The following is a 24,327-nucleotide window of genomic DNA, read 5'->3' as shown; positions in this document are numbered from 1 at the left end:
GGGGGGAGGGCAGCGCCTGGGCCACTGGTAGGTGCAACCCTTTGGGAAAGCGCCTTGCTATGAACGTTGTGGTTTAGAACCTACAAAGTACCCTATACTCGTGATGAGGAGCGCGTCTTTCGGTAGGTCCCGAAGGCTTCGCTTCTTTTGCAGAATTTCACCGTTACTCCGTACCGTCTCCAACCGTCTGCTTTAAGTAAGACCAGAATATGCTACCTAGGACTCGTCGTATTCCGTTACGGGCAGCTATCTCGCCAATTTTCAACTCGTTGTTTGTAAAAGAGCAGAATGTTAAAGGAATAGAGCCTTTAAAAAAGAAAAAGACGAAAGGTTTGAGGACAGGGGGTTCCAGTTCCAGGGCCTTTGCCTGCTTTAAGTGAAACCCAAATATGATACCTAGGACTCGTCATATACCTTTACAGACAACTATTTTGCCAATTTAAACTCGTTGTTTGTAAAAGAGCAGAATGTTAAAGGGGTAGAACCTTTAAAAAAAAGATGAAAGGTTTGAGGACAGAGGGTTCTAGTTCCTGGGCCTTTGCTTTCATGATTTTAATAATAATGGTATTTGTTAAGCGCTTACTGTGTGCCAAGCTTGTACTTTCCACCCATATTACTAGCACTGATTCTATTAGGCATATAGTTACCTAGCCAGTTATAGGCAGATGAACATTTCAAGCATTTTTGAAACTTTCTGACAAATTGTTATGCTTGTTCACAGCTCAGAGCGGATCTGTTCCTGTTCTCTAAAATGGCTGTATTTTCTGAGGTGGCTGTCAAGGGTGAAATTGAATTGACATGTTCTCTGGAAATGTTAAGAAAAAAAAAGAAAGATTAAAGTTTTGCATTAAATGCAATAAAATTTAAGAACACGAAAAATTATGATACTGCCCCGTGTCTGGGACATCCCTTTGGCTCTGTCTGTTTAGTGAGAACGAGTAAGATGTTTGGAATTGATGATTTGCTCCTTGAAAACAATATCTCGTTCACTGGTCCGAGACGGGGCACAATTTTTAGAATCATTAAAATGCCACCCGAACAATGACCGGAAAAAAACAACAACATATTTTCACTTAATGAGGTTTTAGGATTTTTTAGGACATTCAGTTGCATAAAAGGGTTAAGGCTTGGTACAACTGATTTAAATTCTCCTTTTAAAAGCTTTGGGTGGCCAAACGTGCAAGTATTTATTTCCACTTGAATAGAATTTTCCAATAAGGAAGGTCAAAGAATGCCAGTCTAAGAAAACAGCAGCTTTTGATACCTTTACAGTTAATGTAGCTTTCTGAAAGGAACTATTTACATAAGTATGAATTTACATTATTTAAAAGTGTTTTTAAAACAGAGAAAAGTACATTAAAACTCACTGAAAACGTTTCTTTTACTCTTTGATTGCACAGGAAAAGCAATGCGTGCATATTTCTGTTGGACTTTAGTTTATCAAATGATCAGTGTTAATTCTTGAAACGGTCTTTCAAAATGTGCCTAGTCTATTATGGTAAATGTCTCAAAATCAATTCTCTGTGCTAAAACATAAGATTATATATTTTTAATAGTCATACTCATGAGTAAGGAAGTAACTATTTTGTGCAAATGCTGTACAAATTAAACTACTGGCAACTTTGGCATGGGAATAGTTTTGGCAAAGAAAATTTTCAACCAAAATCCAAAGAATGTGAGCGTAAACTAACAGAATTCTGGGTTTTATGGATATCATATGTAAAATGCAATACTGTATGTTTCAGCGTCACCTAACTTTGAAGCTGAGTGGTAAAGTACATGAAGCCAAATGATATCATGGTTTACCTTTTATATCACATTTTCATTCTTTCCAAATGCAATCATTTTGGCAGGTACTCCAAATCAAATGAATATGAAGTTGGCATCAATAGAGCCAAAGTTAATTTAAAGGGTGAGCTGTTATCTAGAAAATTGTGGTGATCATAAGCTGCTTTTGAGGAAAATTAAGGGGTTATTGACCAAAATTATTCATATGGAATGCTGATTACTTTTCAACTTTCTCTTTCACTTTTCTTGTGGTGTTATAGTTTTTGATATTGATTTTCCCACATTTGAAAATTCCTGTGCTTTTTGTTTCACAGCTTTTGCTTTTTAGCTTCCCACTGCATACATTCTTTTTTGCCCATCTGTAAAAGCTAATAAAACTTTTCTTAGTAAATTAGAATTGTTTTTAAAAAGTTTTAGTTTTGAAGTACATTTCAATTAAATGAGAGATAATAACATGCCTCTAAAAGTTGAACTGTGTTGGTGTTCCCAACAAAAAAAATCTTAGCCGTTTCATCTGCTGTTTAACAGTTACAGAGTTATTATCTTGCTTCAGAATCAGTCTACAAAAGGATGGTTGGTTACTAGTGTTTTTGCTGAAGTGGTACCTGAATAACTTCGCAAACAGACAGCCTTGAGGAAATAAGACAGAATCTTTGTGGTAGTCAGTCTGATTTGTGCCTCCTGATTGGCCTAGAAGTCCACCTGATTGATAGTTGATGCCTGGATTTTCTAGGGATGCAGTTCTCACCTCTTCAACCAACTTGATGCTACCGAATTGACAATGGAGTAGTGGGTCAGAGATGAGGAATAACCAAGCCTTAAATTCCTTCTATCAGTCAGCTCAATATGTCAACATCCAGATTCCTTAGGACCAACCATGTGACTTGAATAGTTTGTTCACCTCTATGTGGTCCACCTGACATAAGCATATCTTCAATGCTGAGGACCAGTCTTTTTCTGAGGGTCAAGGGGATGGAATGGCTTTCATCAGAAAACTTATTTCCACAAAACCACTCCCTAGTATAGGGTTAATGTGAGATTCAGGAGGATAGTCAGTCATTCATTGAGAGCTTACTGGTGCACAGCACTGTTTTAAGCACTTGGGAGAGTGCAGTATAGCAGCGTCAGTAGACTTGTTCCCTGCCCACAACAAGTTTACGGTCCAGAGGAGGAGATGTACATTAATATAAATAAATCTGCAAATTTCCTTCTACTTTTAACTTAGTTTTAGAGACACATGACTGTTTTTCATTGAATCTAAAATGAATTACTACCTAGTGTCCAGTAACTGGCAAACAACAAAAATACCTAATAGAAATTGTAAATTTCATCATCATTCCTAAACTGAACAATAATTAACTAAGCCCTTATTATTTGCCTGCAAGAAGTCTAGGTTTGTCTACTTACCGTTTGTCCCATGTCCTAAACATCACTGACTGATGCCAGGATAAGTAGCAGTTTGATGGAGAGGAAAATGGGGATTTTAGTGATGTTGTGAAGGTTGAACCAAAGGATTTAGTGACAGAATGAATATGTGAGTTGAATGAGAGAGAGGAGTCAAGGGTAACACCAAGGTTATGGGTTTATGAGACAGGAATGATGGCGGTGCTGTCCACAGTGATGGGAAAGTCAGGGGGAGAACAGAGTTTAGGTGGGAAGATGAGGAATTCCGTTTTGCAAATGTTAAGTTTGAGGTAACAGTGGGACATCTAAATAGAGATGTCTTGAAGGCAGGAGGAAATGCAAGGCTGCAGAGGAGAGAGATCAGGGTTGGAGATGTAGATTTGGGGATCATCTGTAAAAAGGTAGTAGTTGAAGTCATGGGAGCGAATGAGTTCTCCAAAGAGGGGTGTAGATGGAGAATAGAAGGGGACCCAGAACTGAACCTTGAGGCACACCCACAGTTAGGGGATGGGAGGCAGAGGAGCCCGTGAAAGAGACTGAGAATGAGCAGCCAGAGAGATAGGAGGAGGACCAGGAGAGGATATTGTCAGTGAAGCTGGATAATGTTTCCAGGATAATGGGGTGATCAATAGTGCTAAAGGCAGCCCGAAAGGTCAAGGGGGTTTAGGATTAAGAAGAGGCCATTGGATTTGGCAAGAAGGAGATTATTTGTGATCTTTCAAAAGGGAGTGAAGGGGTGGGAAGCCAGATTGGAGTGGGTCAAATAAAGAATTGGAGAAGAGGAACTTGAGATAGCATGGCGTAGGCAGTTTGCTCAAGGAGTTTGTAGAATTGTAGGGGAATCGTAGAGGGGGAGATGGGACGGTAACTGGAGGGAGCTGTCGGGTCAAGGGAGGATTTTTTTTAGGATTGGGAGACATGAGCATGTTTGAAAGCATTGGGGAAGATGCATTGGAGAGTGAACAGATGAAGATGGCAGTCAGGGAGGGAAGAAGGAAGGGGGCAAGTGTTTTGTTAGGTTCGAAGGGGTGGGCTCAGATGCACAATGCAGTACTTCGGTACATATCTGTAATTTCTATTAATATCTGTCTCTCCCATCTAGACTGTAAACTCGTTGTGGACAGGGAATGTGTCCATTTATTGTTATACAGTAATCTCCCAAGCATTTAGTACACTGCTCTGCACACAGTAAGTGCTCAGTAAATATGATTGTGTGAATGAAGGTGGAGGACTGGAGCAGGCTACGTTGCTCCCTCCTTCCTCTTTCTGCTAAGAGTGGAACCAGCCACTGGTGATTCTTATTCCCTTTGTTAATTCTTACTGTGATTCAGCTTGCACCACTGTTTAATTGCACATGCAGCAATTAATCCCTAATGGTGAGCTCTCTTAATGACCACTCCTAACTGCCTTTCCATTTGATTCTTTTACCTCTGTCATACTTTTTGATTATATGTCACCTGCTGGAAATGGTCATTCTAGAATAATACTTATATTTAAGATTTTTAAATCAAACAGACTATGGAACCACCCTTTTTCTTCAAAGAAGACACCAATGATGGTGAAGTTCACTTATGTACAGTTCGTGTGTAGGTGTATGTGCCAATGAGGGACCCACAGTCTTGGGCACATTGTGGTCACAAAATGGTTGTGTCTTGTAGTGTTGTCATGCTTAATGTTGGCAGCACTTCATGCTGTGTTCTCTTTTGTCTCCTTTCCTCTCTTTCCTTAAGATATTTTTGCTCGAAATGAGTGACTCCCTTTCTGATAGCAGTGAACCATGCTGACTGGCTTCCAGTTTTCAGCCAGAGTGCAGCCAGCCTTGTCTGAGGCTTTGTTGTACCTTTTCCATAGAACACTTCCTGTCTCTCATTCATTACAGTGCTAACCTCTCCAAACTTTTAATAGAATTTGTTTTCTTAGATATGACCCATTTTCTGTTTCAGAGACAGCAGTTACTACAGAATGACTAGACTGTATTGTTTCTTGTACTCCTGCTTCTAACATCTTCCATAAAATTAGAACCAGGTCTTCTATAATTTTGAAATCTCATAGATACCATGGACTCTGAATTATTGTTCTATATCTTCCCGGATGAGTAGTTGAGGGAACATTTGGATTTTTAAGGGCTTTTGGGTGTGAGGAGGTTAAGGCTATTTGAGTTGCAGTTTCACTTAATGTGGTAGGTACTTGCAGAGACCAAAGGAGTCTAATTTTTGAAGGTTTTATGAAATGTTTGGATCATGGCTATCCTTAGAGTAAGGCTCTCAGTTATCCCCATTTTCCAGACTAGTCCTTGATTTGACCATACATTCATTCAATCATATTTATTGAGCATTTATTGTGTGCAAAGCTCTGTACTATTTTGACTGTTCATGTAAAAATCAAAATTTAGAATTTAGAAACATCAAAGTTTTCAAGACCAAGATAATCCATTAGACATGGCATGGTATCAAACTGGCCAAAAAATAATAAGGAAGGAATGCTATGTTGAAATTGTTTTTAAGACCTCACCCCTACTCTTCAATTAGTGTGTTTCCCTGAGTTGGATCAGTGGTCACTAGTTGAGTGCTTTATCATTTACCTTAAGATTAAATAGAATGAAGAATTTCAAATGTAGTCATAAATTATAATTCTTAAATTCTGTAATCTTGAAGCTGTTGGCTGTTGAAGTCAACTTCATATTCAGTGATTTAGAAATATGTGAGTGTTTCAGGTATGCAACATGATGAAGGTGGTTTTAATTGGTTGATAATTGGATGTCGTCCACATCCTTAGTTTCTGTTTTCACTTAGGAGTGGTGGTGGCGGCGGCGGAGGCATGGAGTTCTCGCATACTAATAGTGATGAGTAATCTTCCAAAAATTAGCACCATGGACCAAAAGCCCTTAATAGTGTATCTTCTTTCTCAACACAACCATGTACTCCAGTTAGTCTCCAGAGACCCTTCTCTCTCTTTTGTTTTCTTATTTGGCAGCTGAAGGCAACTAGTCTAGGCTTCATCCTCCTGGGAAAGGCGAGGGATGCAGCCTACCGCAAGCTTCTCACGCACAGGGACCCTGCTTCCTGAACAGTGTCTATTAGGAGTAGAGAGGAAGTGGTTGAACGGAACACCGTAGTCACTTTCTCTCTCCCGATTAATACCGTACACATATTGAGCGATGACGCTCCACCTCCAGGCTAATTGAAATTAACTGGTTGCAAAGAGAAGCCAGGCATCGTTTGAGCCTTGTTGTATTTGCTCTCCAGCTGCACCAAGGATGGAAATATTTTAAATACAGAAGCACGGTGCAGGGAAATTAAGAAGAATCTCATAAGGTGATTTTTTTAGTGACAACATAAAGAAAAATTCAGACTTCTCTAGGGACAAAGCACCATATCCTTTTCTAAAACCAAAATTGCACATTGCTGTAAACTTCTAAAGGGAGGATCTCCTACTTTGCTTTCAAAAATAATTGAACTTTCTGCCGAGAATGTGTATTTCTGGAATTCTTAAAAATTGATTTGTCCCAAGGGAAATCATCAGTGGGAGCAAACATACCCATTATTTCATTGCATGCCTTGGAGCCTAGTACATTTTTAGAAATCTGTAATTAGTTCCCAATTCTCAGGAGCTCTGGAACCAGAGGGTTAGAAACCAGGAAGGTACATTTCATGATGAGAATTTGGGAACTAAGACAGCTCTTGACAGCATCACCTTAATTTCTATTCCTTCCCAACAGCTTTAAAGCACTCAATCACCTTGCTTCCTCCTACCTCCCTTCACTGCTCTCCTACTAGAACCCAGCCCACACACTTCCCTTCTCTCATTCCAATCTACTCACTGTAGCCTGACCTCATGTATCTGGCCGCCAAACTCTCATCCATGTCCTGCCTTTGGCCTGGAATGCTTTCCCTCCTCATATCTGGCAATTACTCTCCCCACCTTCAAAGCCTTACTGAAGAAGACATCTCCTGCAAGAGGCCTTCCCTGACTAAGCCCACATTTCCTTTTCTCCCACTCCCTTCTGTGTCATCCCTGCACTTAGATTGGCACCATTTATTCGCCTTTCCTCAGCCCCACAGGACTTACGTACATATCTGTAATTTATTTGTATTAATGTCTGTCTCCCCCTCTAGACTCTAAGCTTGTTGTGGGCAGGGAACATATCTACCAACTCTGTTGTATTGTACTCTCCCAAGCCCTTAGTACAGTGCTCTGCACAGAGCAAGTGCTCAATAAATATGATTGATTCTATCAGAACCACTTTGTCTATTTGATACTGATAAGAATGACTGTTGTGTTTGGTAATTGTAATTACAAGTTGTAGTTATAAATAGACTTTTCCATTATAGGAGGTTCTCTTTACAAGAAAACTAAGAAGACCAATTTTGAGGGGAATTTGATATATAAAAAATCGTTCTTGGAGAGGTTTTTTGAAATGATAGAGTTGTAGCTTAATCTAATCCAAAGCTATTGATTAGACTGTGTCCAACCTAATTGACTTGTATCTACTTCAGCACTTAGTTCAGTGCCTGGAGCAGAGTAAGCTCCTAACAAGTACCATTAAAAAACAGAAAAGGAGTTCACTATAAAGAACCTTTACTGAGTATGATTTTACACAGCCCTAAATGGCCCTGTGGTGGCCAAGGAGACAGAGAGGTGTCTTCGATGCTTTCTTTGGGACCCACACATTGCTGCCAGCTCTGGACCACCACCACCTCTGGAAATAGCACCAGTGAAATCCCCCAAGTAGTGGAAACCTAGGGCCCAAGTAATCTTCCACCCTCAGTTCCAGAACAGCAGTGCCTTCCAGCTCTGTTCCCTGGCCTCCACTGCAGAGTGCCCCATAGCCAACTAGGGTTTCCACCCCTGCTGCCCACATTTTCCAGCATCAGGGAGCTTGTTGATCCCGGACCTGAGGGTTTCTAGGGGTAGTGGCAGTGTGGAGGTGCCAGCTGCTCTTCCAGGATCCCATGGGATGTGGTGCTCCCATTGATTGAACACACTCTATGCCCTACATGGGGCTCACAGTCCCCATTTTACAGCTGAGGTAAATGAGGCACAGAGAGGGAAGTGGCTTGTGCAAGGTCACACAGAAGGTAACTGGCAGAGCCGGAATTAGAAGCTAGGTCCTTCTGACTTCCAGCCACTGATCACCTTCCAATCACCAGCTGATTGGACTCTGGCAAGAATTTGCCAAGAAGTCTTAGCGGGAGCCCCCGTTTTCTCCATATTAAGATATGGATTTAGTAGAGCTTGGTCCTGATACAGGGTATGGGATAAGGGCCAGGAGAGGAATCCTAGTGGGAAACCTGACTCTGGAAATCAGGATTGCGGTGGGTTTTAGTGTAGTGCTCTGAAACCAATCAATGAAATCCACGTCCAATCCTTGCTCTGCCTTCTAACCCCGACCTCTCATTTAATCTGCAGTCCCACTCTCCTCTTACCTCCAAGACATCTCTGCTTAGATGAGCCACCCATTGAATGATTGACTTCTTGATCATTTTGTATGTGTAGTTGATTTAGCTATATCACTTGCATATTTCAGTTAGCGAAGATATAAGGCTAGGAGGAGATTGTTCTATGTTTTTAGAAAATGACTCAATCTAACCCTAGAGGTAACCCTTTCCTCAGAGTTGGAAAAATTACATTCCATATTTACTTTGAGTAGATTAATGTTTGGAACATGAAGCTTTCTTATTCCTTTACATAGCGTATGAAACCAAGAGATCACTCTCCCCACCTTCAAAACATTATTTAGTACGTGTCTGGCACATAGTAAGTGCTAAACAAAAACCATAACAATAATAACTGTTATTATTAAAAGCCCATCTCTTCTAAGAGGACTTCCCTAAGTCTTCATTTCCTCTTCTCCCACGCCTTTATGCATCGCCCTTGCACCCTTTATTTGCACCCTTTATTCACCTCTCCCTCAGGACCTTAGCATTTATGTACTATTTGTAATTTATGTATATTAATGTCTGTCTCTGGACTGTAAGCTGCATGTAGGCAGGGAATGCATCTGCTAACTTTGTTGTATTGTACTTCCCCAAGTGCTTAGTTCAGTGTTCTGCACACAGTATGCACTCAAGAAATACCATTGATCTTAGAGGTCATAGAAGAAGAAACCTAAGAAGCAGAAGGCAAAAATCTAAGAAACAATGATGGAAAAGAGAAAAGTGATGGGCCAGAGTCAAAGACGTGGCTGGATAAGTGAAATGGAATAAGACCCCCACATTATAAATATATAGAATTGAGAATGATTAAAGTCAATGGGGAGCATATAAAAGTGCTAGCAGAAGGCCTCACATAGCATGTTAGATGGTAAGCAGCTTGAAGACAGGCACCTTTTCCTTTAGCTTCTGGTGTTCTCTCCCAAACACTTAGTATAATGCACACCGGAGGCCCTAAATACTAATAGATGCATTGATTAATAGATGGAAGGGAAAGAGACCCTTAGTTTGGGTAATTAAAAGTAAGTTATGATGAATAAGAAAATTAAAGAAAATGATGCCTGGATTGGAAGGATAAACAAGAGACTAGTGAACCTTATCTTTCTCAGTTACAGGGAACTTTTAAAGTCTGAGGCATAGGTCAGGGACAGTCTCCTTAATCAGATGATTGGCTCACCCACCTGCAAAACCACTTCAGACCTAGTTCATAGGTGTTTACAGATATTCATTCTTAAGCATAATAAAAGGGAAGTAAAGAGCATGGGCTTATTAAGAGTGGCACATTAAAAAATGAAGATACTGTAGAGTAGAGCTAGCTTTGGGTCGCAATGTAGTGGAGTCAGTAACAGGGACTAAGCACTACAATGTGTAAAGACTGTATTGTGAGCCCCTTGAGAGTCAGCGTCTGTACCTAATTTCCAGCGTTTAGTACTGCACACAGTAAACAATTAAGTACTATTATTCCTACTGTGTGCTAGAATGAATACATGGATATTAATTCAGATGAGTCCCCTGGCCTTCAAACAGGGGAGTCTTTGTTACTGCATGTAATACATTATATGTATTATACTGTACACACACAGCCTGATGCAAGGGGTGTTTCTCTGGGGAGGCTCCTGATCCACCCCACTGTCCCAGAATCATGAATGCTTTCCCTTCCTTCAGGTCCCTGCTGAGGTGGAGGGAGTCTGGACGTTGAAGATAAAAATTCTGAACCTCAAGGTGTAGGATGCCCTATCCATACAGGGCAGAGGTCAGCCTAGTGGAAAACTGGAGTGTCCGGTAGGAAACTGGATGAAGGGGCCACCCTTTCTACATGGAGCTGGAAATCTAAGAAGGGAGGGGGGAGGCCTAGGAAAACAAAGATAAAATAGAACAATGGAACAGTTTTAATAGTAAATGTTAAAACAGCCCTTAAAATCATCATGAACTGGACCAAAGACCTGGGTACAAACCTGTCACAATCTCCCCCATCTTCCAACTGTGAGGAAGGTAGCTTCTCCCCACCCTTGGGTTATTGGTGGAGGTCGGGGGGACAGAGCTTCTTCTTGGAGGGGGTAGCAGAAAGGAAGACAACTGACCAGGAATCTTGATGCCAAGAGACCATTGGGGGATGAAGAACATATGAAAAATGATGAATATCTGTTTACACATACTCCTAACCTGTAAGTTTTCCATTATTAAATCCAGAGAGCTACAAAAGCAGAAGCAGGAAACAAGAGCAGTAAAGAGTAGCTGTGCTGTAATAGCAACAGCAGCAGCTCTTGGCATCCAGTCTTCTTCTAAACCAACTCTTCTTGTTGAATGGCCTGTTACCCCATTTTCCCTCCTGCCCTAGCTGAGATCTGGTCCCCAGACTCTGCCTCTCTGCCCCTAGCAAGCAACTGTGAAATAAACAGGTTAAGCCTTAGGGATCTTAAGGACCATTCAAGCACTTGGCTTCTTCCCTCATTTTCCTTCCCCATAAAGGGTGAGAGGGTCACCTTATGTTCTTCATATCCTAATGCTTGCTGTTTGTTTCTGTCACTCGTTCTTTTTATACCAAATTTGTGTGGGGGTCATTTTATATTTCCCCAGGGAAAACTAATGGGGCAAATGCTGTTATAACCTGTTGAGTTAAATTCCCCAAAAGTCTCTTCAAGAGGATCTTCATCTCTACCCAAGTGTTACAGTGTTTGGCACATAGTATGCACTTAACATTCAATCTCCAATGGCTCCTTCCCCTCTGCCTTCAAACATGCCCACGTCTCCCCCATCCTAAAAAAACCCGCTCTTGACCCCACTTCCCCCTCCAGTTATCGCCCTATCTCCCTACTACCCTTCCTTTCCAAAATCCTAGAACGAGTCATCTACAATCGATGCTTAGAATTCCTTAACTCCCATTCTCTCCTAGACCCCCTCCAATCTGGCTTCCGTCCCCTCCACTCTACCGAGACTGCTCTCTCTAAGGTCACCCGTGACCTCCTTCTTGCCAAATCCAATGGCTCCTACTCCATTCTAATCCTCCTTGACCTCTCTGCTGCCTTTGACACTGTCGACCATCCCCTCCTCCTCCACACCTTATCTCACCTTGGCTTCATGGACTCTGTCCTCTCCTGGTTCTCCTCTTACCTCTCTGGCCGGTCATTCTCGGTCTCTTTCGCTGGAGCCTCCTCCCCCGCCCATCCTTTAACTGCTGGAGTTCCTCAAGGGTCAGTTCTGGGCCCTCTTCTGTTCTCCATTTACACTCACTCCCTCGGTGAACTCATTCGCTCTCACGGTTTTGACTACCATCTCTACGCAGATGACACGCAGATCTACATCTCCGCCCCCGTCCTCTCCCCCTCCCTTCAGGCTCGCATCTCCTCCTGCCTCCGGGACGTCTCCACCTGGATGTCGGCCCGCCACCTAAAACTCAACATGAGCAAGACTGAGCTCCTCATCTTCCCTACCAAACCCGGTCCTCTCCCAGACTTCTCTATCACCGTCGATGGCACGACCATCCTTCCCGTCCCGCAGGCCCGCAATCTCGGTGTCATCCTTGACTCGTCTCTCTCGTTCACCCCACACATCCTATCTCTTACCAAGACCTGCCGGTTTCACCTCTACAATATCGCCAAGATCCGCCCTTTCCTCTCCACCCAGACGGCTACCTTACTGTTACGGGCTCTCGTTATATCCCGGCTAGACTACTGTGTCAGCCTTCTCTCTGACCTCCCTTCCTCCTCTCTCGCCCTGCTCCAGTCTATTCTTCACTCCGCTGCCCGGCTCATCTTCCTGCAGAAACGATCTGGGCATGTCACTCCCCTTCTTAAACAACTCCAGTGGTTGCCTATCGACCTCCGCTCCAAACAAAAACTCCTCACTCTAGGCTTCGAGGCTCTCCATCACCTTGCCCCTTCCTACCTCTCCTCCCTTCTCTCTTTCTACTGCCCACCCCGCACGCTCCGCTCCTCTGCCGCCCACCTCCTCGCCGTCCCTCGGTCTCGCCTATCCCGCCGTCGACCCCTGGGTCACGTCCTCCCGCGGTCCTGGAACGCCCTCCCTCCTCACCTCCGCCAAACTGATTCTCTTTCCCTCTTCAAAACCTTACTTAAAAATCACCTCCTCCAAGAGGCCTTCCCAGACTGAGCTCCTCTTCCCCCTCTAGTCCCTCTGCCATCCCCCCTTTACCTCTCCGCAGCTAAAGCTTCATTTTCCCCTTTTCCCTCTGCTCCTCCACCTCTCCCTTCCCATCCCCACAGCACTGTACCCGTCCGCTCAACTGTATATATTTTCGTTACCCTATTTATTTTGTTAATGAATTGTACATCGCCTTGATTCTATTTAGTTGCCATTGTTTTTACGAGATATTCTTCCCCTTGACTCTATTTATTGCCATTGTTCTTCTCATTGTTCAAGGTTCAGTTCTTGGCCCTCTTCTGTTCTCCATTTACACTCACTCCCTCGGTGAACTCATCCGCTCTCACGGCTTTGACTACCATCTCTACGCAGATGACATGCAGATCTACATCTCCGCCCCTGTCCTCTCCCCCTCCCTTCAGGCTCGCATCTCCTCCTGCCTCCGGGACGTCTCCACCTGGATGTCGGCCCGCCACCTAAAACTCAACATGAGCAAGACTGAGCTCCTCATCTTCCCTCCCAAGCCCGGTCCGCTCCCAGACTTCTCCATCACCGTGGATGGCACGACCATCCTTCCCGTCCCGCAGGCCCGCAATCTCGGTGTCATCCTTGACTCGTCCCTCTCGTTCACCCCACACATCCTATCCGTTACCAAGACCTGCCGGTTTCACCTCTACAATATCGCCAAGATCCGCCCTTTCCTCTCCACCCAAACGGCTACCTTACTATTACGGGCTCTCGTTATATCCCGGCTAGACTACCGTGTCAGCCTTCTCTCTGACCTCCCTTCCTCCTCTCTCGCCCCGCTCCGGTCTATTCTTCACTCCGCTGCCCGGCTCATCTTCCTGCAGAAACGATCTGGGCATGTCACTCCCCTTCTTAAACAACTCCAGTGGTTGCCTATCGACCTCCGCTCCAAACAAAAACTCCTCACTCTAGGCTTCGAGGCTCTCCATCACCTTGCCCCTTCCTACCTCTCCTCCCTTCTCTCTTTCTACCGCCCACCCCGCACGCTCCGCTCCTCTGCCGCCCACCTCCTCGCCGTCCCTCGGTCTCGCCTATCCCGCCGTCGACCCCTGGGTCACGTCCTCCCGCAGTCCTGGAACACCCTCCCTCCTCACCTCCGCCAAACTGATTCTCTTTCCCTCTTCAAAACCTTACTTAAAAATCACCTCCTCCAAGAGGCCTTCCCAGACTGAGCTCCTCTTCCCCCTCTAGTCCCTCTGCCATCCCCCCTTTACCTCTCCGCAGCTAAAGCCTCATTTTCCCCTTTTCCCTCTGCTCCTCCACCTCTCCCTTCCCATCCCCACAGCACTGTACCCGTCCGCTCAACTGTATATATTTTCGTTACCCTATTTATTTTGTTAATGAATTGTACATCGCCTTGATTCTATTTAGTTGCCATTGTTTTTACGAGATGTTCTTCCCCTTGACGCTGTTTAGTGCCATTGTTCTTGTCTGTCCATCTCCCCCGATTAGACTGTAAGCCCGTCAAACGGCAGGGACTGTCTCTATCTGTTGCCGACTTGTTCATCCCAAGCGCTTAGTACAGTGCTCTGCACATAGTAAGCGCTCAATAAATACTATTGAATGAATTCTCTGTCTATCTCCCCCGATTAGACTGTAAGCCCATCAAACGGCAGGGACTGTCTCTATCTGTTGCCAACTTGTTCATCCCAAGCGCTTAGTACAGTGCTCTGCACATAGTAAGCGCTCAATAAATACTATTGAATGAATTAACAAACCCGACAGTTGTTATTATTCATTCAATAGTATTTATTGAGCGCTTACTATGTGCAGAGCACTGTACTAAGCGCTTGGGATGAACAAGTCGGCAACAGATAGAGACAGTCCCTGCCGTTTGACGGGCTTACAGTCTAATCGGGGGAAACGGACAGACAAGAACGATGGCAATAAATAGAGTCAAGGGGAAGACCATCTCGTAAAAAACAATGGCAACTAATTAGAATCAAGGCGATGTACAATTCATTAACAAAATAAATAGGGTAACGAAAATATATACAGTTGAGCGGACGAGTACAGTGCTGTGGGGATGGGAAGGGAGAGGTGGAGGAGCAGAAGGAAAAGGGGAAAAAGAGGGTTTAGCTGCGGAGAGGTAAAGGGGGGATGGCAGAGGGAGTAGAGGGAGAAGAGGAGCTCAGTCTGGGAACGCCTCATGGAGGAGGTGAGTTTTAAGTAGGGTTTTGAAGAGGGAAAGAGAATCAGTTTGGCGGAGGTGAGGAGGGAGGGCGTTCCAGGACCGCGGGAGGACGTGACCCAGGGGTCGACGGCGGGATAGGCGAGACCGAGGGACGGCGAGGAGGTGGGCGGCAGAGGAGCGGAGCGTGCGGGGTGGGTGGTAGAAAGAGAGAAGGGAGGAGAGGTAGGAAGGGGCAAGGTGATGGAGAGCCTTGAAGCCTAGAGTGAGGAGTTTCTGTTTGGAGCGGAGGTTGATAGGCAACCACTGGAGTTGTTTAAGAAGGGGAGTGACATGCCCAGATCGTTTCTGCAGGAAGATGAGCCGGGCAGCGGAGTGAAGAATAGACTGGAGCGGGGCGAGAGAGGAGGAAGGGAGGTCAGAGAGAAGGCTGGCACAGTAGTCTAGCCGGGATATAACGAGAGCCCGTAACAGTAAGGTAGCCGTTTGGGTGGAGAGGAAAGGGCGGATCTTGGCGATATTGTAGAGGTGAAACCGGCAGGTCTCGGTAACGGATAGGATGTGTGGGTTGAACGAGAGAGACGAGTCAAGGATGACACCGAGATTGCGGGCCTGAGAGACGGGAAGGATGGTCGTGCCATCGACGGTGATAGAGAAGTCTGGGAGAGGACCGGGTTTGGGAGGGAAGATGAGGAGCTCAGTCTTGCTCATGTTGAGTTTTAGGTGGCGGGCCGACATCCAGGTGGAGACGTCCTGGAGGCAGGAGGAGATGCGAGCCTGCTGGGTGACTTTGGGCATATCTTTTAACATCTCTGTGCCTCAGTTCCTTCATCTGGCCGGTTGGTGGCTGCCATAATGAAAACCTGCTGCCGTGTCTCCAGTCCATCCATCTCTGTAAGCAGCTGATTGACCACTCGGACACTGGCACCTGACTCTCGGTCTGACCGTCGAGGGCACAAGGCATCTACTTCATCAAAGAATATCACGCAGGGTGCAGAGTTCCTGGCTCGCTGGAAAACCTGTCTCACAGCACGCTCGCTCTCACCAACGTACATATTTAGTAACTCAGGACCTTTCACAGAAATGAAATTCAGTCCAGACTCATTTGCCACTGCCTTTGCTAGTAGGGTTTTACCACAGCCAGGTGGACCAGCAAGAAGGATCCTAGCAGGGGCCAGTAATCCAAGGGCTTTAAACTGCTCTGGGTTACGCACAGGAGCCAATATGGCCATAGTGAGCTCCTCGCGGATATCTTCTAGAGCCCCAATATCTGCCCATGTCACATTGGGGACAGTGACAAAGCCTTCTCTCTTGGCAGAGGGCTGAACTGAGGACAGAGCCCATTTACTTGAGAGTACTGAATGAGTGGAAGCTTTGGAGGTTTTTCTCAGTCCACATTTATTTGATCATAGTTGTGTCTGGAAATCAGTCTTACAGTCAAGGCCTCTTATTAGAAACTGATTTCTCTGATCTTATCCAAAAAGAATAATACTGTTGTACACAGCTCTCATAGTTTTGTTGGCATGGAGAGGAAGCCATTGGTCAGTATCTTTTAGAAAATACTTGCCTAGCTGAACAACAGTGTTATTTCAAAATGATAGAAAACATTCAAAACCTCATGTATTAAAAATGGCTGTAAAAATCCCCCAAGACTGAACTCAGTTTGGTAGTTGATCATTTAACTCCATAAATACATTTCCTTGGAATTTTTTCTCGCTGCAAGTGAAATATACTACTAATGAAAACAATACCAGCTGTAATCATCTTTTATAAATAGAGCTAAAAATTCTACATGTGCTTAATTATAAAACAACCTTTCAGTAGTCATAACACTGACTACACACCGGCCCCTCTGTGACAACAGGATGCCTTTAGGAAATGATCCATGGAAACACCTCATTGGGTATTTCTTGGGGTAAACTGTCAGAAGTAAATTAGCTCATTGGGCCAAAGTGAAATATTGACTCTCCACTGCTGAAATTGTCCATGGCCAAGGAAATGACATAAGGGAAATAGAGAAGGTTTAGAGGCAGTGGTCTTATAAGGATATAAATCTATGATTTTTTTGCTACTTAGGCTTTCAGTAGTGATTCCTACTCAAAATGGAATTGTATTCATCAGTGTCTTTTATTGGTTTATTTTATGGTAGGTGCTTTTTATTGTGGCCAGAAATGTCAGGAATCTAGGGCTATTATATTTTGAAAGAGAAGGGGTTTCCAGCCTCATACTTTTTTAACGTATTTGATTTTATTATGACTCTTAGGACAAATGGAGCGAGCCAGTCATCGTAATTTTTTCTATTATAAAGTACATTCAGACACCTTGAATAAAACATTTTGATAGGGTATGTGATTTCCTTAGCACCTGCAACCCCAGAATCTTAGCTCTCACTTTTTCTAAATAATTCAAAATAGGGAAAGGTGGACATTTCTGACCCTTTCCCTACATAAAAATCACAAACAGCTCAACTTAAAGTCAACTTTCGCAGTTCAATAATAATAATGATAATTGTGGTATTGGTTAAGTGCTTACTATGTGCCAGGTGCTGTAGTAAGCGCTGGGGTGGATATAAGCAAATCAGGTTGTATAAAAGTCCCTGTTCCACTTGGGGATCACAGTCTTAATGGCCATTTACCAATGAGGGAAATGAGGCCTAGAAAAATGAAGTGACTTGCCCAAGGTCACACAGCAGAGAAGTGGCAGAGTTGGTATTAGAACCCATCAACTTCTGACTGCCAAGTCCATGCTCTATCCGCTACACCATCTGCTTCAGTAGATGATTACTTAATACAGTGATCTGCAACCAGTAAGTGCCCATTGATTAGTTTATTGACTGACTCAGGCATTGTCTATAAGTGTGTAAACCAGACTATCTCAGGACCCACAGTCTGACCCAAGTTCCATCCTGACACTCCAGTAAAGTCATGGGTTCGAATCCCGGCTCTGCCACCTGTCAGCTGTGTGACTGTGGGCAAGTCACTTAACTTCTCTGTGCCCCAGTTCCCTTATCTGGAAAATGGGGATTAACTGTGAGCCTCACATGGGACAACCTGATTACCGTGTATCTACCCCAGATCTTAGAACAGTGCTCTGCCCATAGTAAGCACTTAACAAATACCAATATTATTATTATAATTAAAGCATCAGTAGTGCAGCTGGGCATGTACAGTAAATAGGGAGGGGTAGCCAGCAGTTAGATTTAACCCAAAGACTTCAGGCTTCCTCCCCTTCCCATTTCAAGAATACTTGAATCATCTAATACATTTCAAAAGCAATGTGTTTACAGTACATTTTTGCTCTGAAGTTAAAAAGGTTGTATCTAAAAATGAGTTGGTTAAAATGCATTATAAAATTAGTATTAAAAGCAATGTGGTTTAATAGAAAGAGCATAAGCTTGAGAATTGGGGGACTTGGGTTCTAATCCAGCCTCTGCTACTTGCCTGTTAAGTGACCTTGAGCAAGTGACTTCTGTCCCTCAACTTTCTTTTCTGTAAAATGAGGATCAAATGACTTTTCTCCCTCCGCCTTAGACAGTGAGCCTCATGTGGGATGGGGACTGTATCCTACCTGATTATCTTGTATCTTCCCCCAGCACCTAGTAGAGTGCATGTCACAGAGAAGGTGCTAAACAAATATCACAAATATTATTATCAGTAGTAGTAGTATTAATTAATATTTACAATTCTGATTTCATAATCATTTTCCAACAACGGTATGCACAGAGCCCTGTACCAAGCGTTTGGGAGAGTTGGTAGACAAGTTCCCTCCTTAAATCAGTGTGGCTTAATGGACAGTCTACTCCAAAATAATTGATGCTCAACAATTTACAGGCAATTTAGATCTTATAATCAGGAGGTCTTAAAATGATTTTCATAACAGAGATGTTAAATAATACTCAACCAAAGTCACTGATTTCACTGCATTGCTTTGGGACACTTATATTAAATGTCCTGTACCTTTCAGTAGGTGTAATGGACTTGGTCCCCGAAGCATAATGTTTCCTTACAGATGTGGCTATTATCTTTCAGAATCTTTCAGAGTCTCATTTGTTTTCGTGGCTCCCTAGTGGCTGCTTACTTTGTAACAGCAACAGCAAGCTGGAGGCCAGGTTATTGATGCAGCAATTGTGCACATCATCGGAAGAGTTAAAACATCCACTATAAAAGAGACCTCTTAATGAGGGGAAACAGGAAGCTTTCTGAGTGAAATGCACTTGTTTTTATTATTAAGATTTAGGGAGTTGTCATAGTTTTCATCCTTCCACCATATTTTGACGGAAGTCTGATGTTAGATATATGGGGTCATTTAAGGGTAGTGTAAATTGGAACACAGTTAGAATTTTTGTGTTTATAACACTTTGGCTACTTCCCTTGGCTCCACACACAGGAACTGCTCAGTAAATATGACTGATGGTTAATTAGCCATTTATTTCTAACTAATAAAGTCTCTAGGGCTTTCCAGAAGGAAATCGTGACTGAGAATGGCTTTGGGGATGCGAGAAAGGCCCAGGGGAAAAATATCAAAAGGATCATCATTCAATCAGTCACTAGTATTTATTGAGGGCCTGCTGGGTGCAGAGCACTGTACTAAGCCCTTGGACGAGTACAATACAAAAGAGTTAGTAGACATGATCCCTGCCCTCAAGCAGTTTTACAATCTAGTAGGGGAGCCTCCCACCTTTAATCGGTTCCCACTTCATAGTACCTCTCCAACCACGTACTTCCTTCCCTCTTCTACACTAGTGGGCAAGGTGTGCCCGTATGTCTTATTAAACTCCAGTCCATTATTTGCCAAACTGTAATCCAGATAGTTTTCATTGGTTGGTTAATCAAAACATCTGTCACTGAAGTCTGACATTCAGAGTGCTTCTGGGGACATCTAATTCCAAGAAAGGACGCAGAATTCCATTAGATTTCATCCTCAGGTACGGACTGTGGTGGGGAAAAAGATTCCCCGAGGCATTTGTCGATGTCAACTCTGAGCCTCCATTTTCTGAAAGCTGTCCACAGAGGGCAAACTGGGATATCATGGAGCAGGGATGTTGCAGTTGATTCTACTCTGATGCGTGGGGGGATGGGAGGTGGGGGCCGCTTATTACTACTAGACATTATTTCCAGTCATAGCATCACAGCTGAGTGGAACCTCATTCAAGATCGCTATGAGCGTTAACACTGCACTGAACTTGATAGTGAATATAGTTGTAGACAATATCGCTCACACTTCTCTTCCCTCTTTTTTATAAAGGTGTAAAAGCACATCTGTTCCTGTGCTGACTTTGTGTTGTAACTAGATTACCACCGTCGCCGCCTTCATCTTTCTGCAGTTGTTTTCTTCAACTAAGAAGAAAGAGGGACAAAATACAAACAGCAGCTTTGTTGTCTCTGGATATAGCAAGCAATATGTTCTGCACTAAACTGAAAGATCTGAAAATCACTGGAGAGTGCCCTTTCTCCCTACTGACACAGAGTCAGGTTTCTGAAGAGCGGGAAGAGGAATGTGCGGAAGGGTCGGATATTTGTAGTGCAGCGTTGCCCATTTGCAGGGAAGTTCATGAGAAGAAGGTCCAGGGAAATCTTCCTCAAAGAAAAACCAGTAGAAGTCGAGTGTACTTGCACACTTTAGCAGAGAGCATTTGCAAACTGATCTTCCCTGAGGTAAGTGACTCCATTTCAGTGAGTATGATAACACTTCTGAGATTAAATACAAATATTTAATAAGTAGAATGAAAGACTCCCAATTCGTACCTGCAATAAGCAGGAAATTTCAAGGTATAGAATATTGCCTTTTACAGAAAACGTTTCAGGCGACTCCCCATTTTCTTTTTAAAATGACTTTACATTAGACATGGTTCAGTTCTGTGAATATCAACTATAATAAAAATAAGTTTAATTTAAACTTTGATCAATCAATCATATTTTTTGAGCATTTATTATGTGCCAAGCACTGTACTGAGTGCTTGGGAGAGCAGTTCTGTGGGGTTGAAAAAGACATGCATTGGATTCTAAATCAGAAATAGAGATGACTTCGCCAAGTAGTGTCCTCCTGTCCTCTACTTCAGTCTTTTCTTGAACTTGGTTTGAGCATTGCCCCATGCCTATGTAGGGGTAAGATGGAAGGGGTTCATAAACCCTAATGGTGGTTTCCTCTCCATCCACACTACTACCACTCTGAGCCAAGCACTTATTTCCCATCTTGACTGATGCATCAGTCACCTTGCTGACCTCCCTGTCTCCTGTCTCTCCTGCCTTTAGCCCATACTTCACTCTGCTGCTTGGATCATTTTTTTGAAAAACCATTCAGTCCCTATCTCCTCACTCCTCAAAAACCACCAGTGGTTGCCCATTCACCTCCATATCAAACAGAAACTCCTTACCACTGGCTTTAAGATTTTCAATCATCTCTCTTCCTCCTACATCTTTCCTCGCCGATCTCTTACTACAAGCCACTCCTCACACTCTACTCTTCTAATACCAACCTACTCTCTCTACCTTGATTTTGTTTCTCCTGCTGCCAAACCCTTCCCCACCTTCTCCCTCAGCCCTGGAACTCCTCCCAACTTCATATCTGACAATCCATCCCTCTCCCCATCTTTCAAATCCTCCTAAAATCATATCTTCATCAAAGTTCTTCCCTAAGCTTTCATTTCCCTTTCTCATTTCTCAGAGTCCTCCCCTCTGCATTGACTATACACTGTGTACACCTTAAGCACTTTAATACTGATCCCAGCCCTACAACACTAATCAACATATCCTTATGCTCTGCCATTTCCCCAATATGTAATTTATTTTAATGTGTGTCTCTTGTAGACTGCAGGCTTCTTGTGGGGAGGGATGATGTTTACCCATTCTATTGTTTTGTAATCAGTCAAATCAATCATATTTGTTGAGTGCTTACTGTTTGCAGAGCACTGTACTAAGTGCTTGGGAGAGTACGATATAACAGAGTTGGTAGACACACTCCCTCTCTGTCTTCCCTACAGTACAGAGGGGAAGACAGACATTAATATAAATAAATAAATTACAGATATGTACATAAGTGCTGTGGGGCTGAGGGAGAGGTGAATAAAAGGTGCAAATCAAATGCAAGGGTGACGCAGAAGTGAGAGAAGAGGAAATGAGAGCTTAGTCAGGGACGACCTCTTGGAGAAGATGTGCTTTCAACAGGGGAGGTGTGCTGCTGTACTCTCCCAAATGCTTAGTACAGTGCTCAGCAACCAGTAACAGTTCAATATATGTTACTGATAGCTTTATCTCTTAATGCTGAACCAGTTTGGCTCTGCTTTAGGAGAGGTGATGAGTCCTCTCAGAGTGGAATTGGTTGCCTGACCCCTCAACAAGCTTCAACATTCAAGTTCATGATCTGGATATTTTATTGCTTATGGGGACATGTTTTAATCCACTGAAGAGGTGTAATTTCTGAGGAGAACATTGAATTCATTAAAGCATAAATACTGTATTTCTTTCATTTTAGGAGACTTTTGGTTTGAGTTATATGCTCAGTCGAGTTTATATAATCATGTGAATGAACTTGAAATAGGTTTTTTTAATTAAATCCCTTTTGATCTCCAGTTTGAAAGGTTGTTTCTTGCACTTCAGAGGACACTGGCAAGGCATAAAATTAAAGAAAACAGGTAAGTGACTTACAAATATAAATGAACAACTAGACCCTATTTGAACCTTGTGTTTCATAAACCATGCCCTCTAGATGTACTAGTGAGTAAAGTTATGAGACTCATTCATTCATTCATTCAATGGAATTTATTAAGTGCTTATTGTGTGCAGAGCACTGTACTAAGTACTTGGGAAAGTACAGTGCAACAATAAACAGTGACATTCCCTGCCCACAGATTATCGGTAATATAATAATCAGAGATATATCACAGTCCAAGTGCATAAGGCAGTTCTATATAAGGGCAGTTCCTTCACTGATCTTTAGTATTTCCCCTTTCAATTTGTCTTGAAAGACTTTCTCACTGTTAATCCCCTCTGAAATACTTCAAAAAAGGTTTCAATAGCCAAATTTACAAGTCTCTCATTCATACTATTTAATTTCAACATTTCCTGAAGTCCCAATAAATTTAATTTATAAAGTACAGAACAGAAATTTGAGTTAAATTGTATTTAACTTGAACTTCACCACCTAGATGGAGAAAACTAAAGCAACCTGTACTCTATGTCTGTTTAAACTTTTGAATAGCTTTAAAAGTCATTAGAAATTCTGTAAAAGTGGTAATGGGAAGAACCCCCTGAAAACATTAAGCTATATCCCTCACTTTATACTTGGGTGGCATTTTGAGGAAAAATTTTGTAAAGCAAAACTTTGTAAACTATGAACAGTTTTACTTAGTAAAAATGGGATCAGATTTCAGACCCTTTCAAGACAAATAAAATGTTTTATTTGGCATGCAAACTAAAATGATCTTGGGTGACTGTGTAAAGAATTTGTCCAACCAAAGCAGGGGATGCTGGATACATTTCTGCATCTTCTTTTGAAGAAAAGTAGAAGTTATCTAGATGATAGAATGGGCAAATTTGAAGAGAGATGACAAAAAAGTACAAAGAACAGGCTTTCATTGGTTAATCTGGCTTTAATTTCTAATATATCTGAATGTGGGAATTATATAATAATACTTTTATGTTTCCTTTATGGGAAAAAGCTACTGTTTTTAGTACTAGTGGTAGTAAATAGTAGCATTGTTTTGAATGCTAACTTGGTGCAGTGCACTGTACTAGACGCTTGGAAAGTACAAAATAAGGAGGAAGAAAGTAGTGGTAGTAACCTCTGGGGAACTTTCAGTTCAAAATCTAGATTTGGGACTCTAATTTAGTGCAAGCCTAGAGGATAAAATGTGCTTAATGAAGATTCAATTCTGAAACAAAGAAAACATGGATTTGCTACAGGAAAAAAAATAAAGCAAATAGAAAAAAAAGTAATTTCATTTTATTTTCTTTACTCTTTTATGTGGAGCTCTGATTTTTACTGAACTTTCCTATCCTTTTTGCTCATTCTAATCCAAAATGTTATAATCCTTATAGAAAGTCTTTGGAAAAAGAAGATTTCGAAAAAATACTTACAGATCAAGCAAGTGCTGCAGGTAATAGTATTGATAAAGGCTGTCAAGCCTTTGGGAGCAGAAGAATCCACAATCAGTAGTCATCTTCCAATTTGATATTTATATATGTTTGATGATTGCTTCCCACTAATATAAAGCCTTTAATACTTTCTTCCAGTCTATAAGGAGTTCAATTTGTGGTGTAACTCTTCCCACTTTTTCCCTATATGTTGCCACTAGATAAAATGGAAGAAGCAGCGATGCCTAGTGGAGAGAGCTTGCCTGGGAGTCAGAAGGACCTGGGTTCTAATCTTGGCTCTGCCTCTCTCCGCTGTATAACCTTGGGCAGGTTACTTCACTCCTCTGTGCCTTAGTTACCTCATCTGTAAAAT

General features: G+C 42.7%; 1 protein-coding gene across 3 annotated transcripts in view; it reads left to right on the top strand.

Moving 5' to 3' along the window:
* GUCY1A1 (guanylate cyclase 1 soluble subunit alpha 1) overlaps positions 1–24,327 on the top strand; it is a 40,278-nt gene that overhangs the window by 2,529 nt on the left and 13,422 nt on the right. For all 3 annotated transcript variants that reach the window (XM_007673061.4, XM_007673060.4, XM_001510164.5), the window contains 3 exons: positions 20,128–20,537; positions 22,452–22,513; positions 23,919–23,977. In XM_007673061.4, the coding sequence (XP_007671251.1) occupies positions 20,283–20,537; positions 22,452–22,513; positions 23,919–23,977 (376 nt within the window). In that variant the 5' untranslated portion in view covers positions 20,128–20,282. The remainder of the gene's footprint in view (positions 1–20,127; positions 20,538–22,451; positions 22,514–23,918; positions 23,978–24,327) is intronic.

The sequence above is a fragment of the Ornithorhynchus anatinus genome, chromosome 12, assembly GCF_004115215.2.
Source record: "Ornithorhynchus anatinus isolate Pmale09 chromosome 12, mOrnAna1.pri.v4, whole genome shotgun sequence".
Taxonomy (NCBI): domain Eukaryota; kingdom Metazoa; phylum Chordata; class Mammalia; order Monotremata; family Ornithorhynchidae; genus Ornithorhynchus; species Ornithorhynchus anatinus.
Note: the sequence above shows the minus strand (reverse complement) of the source record. Positions and strands in the feature narration are given on the sequence as shown.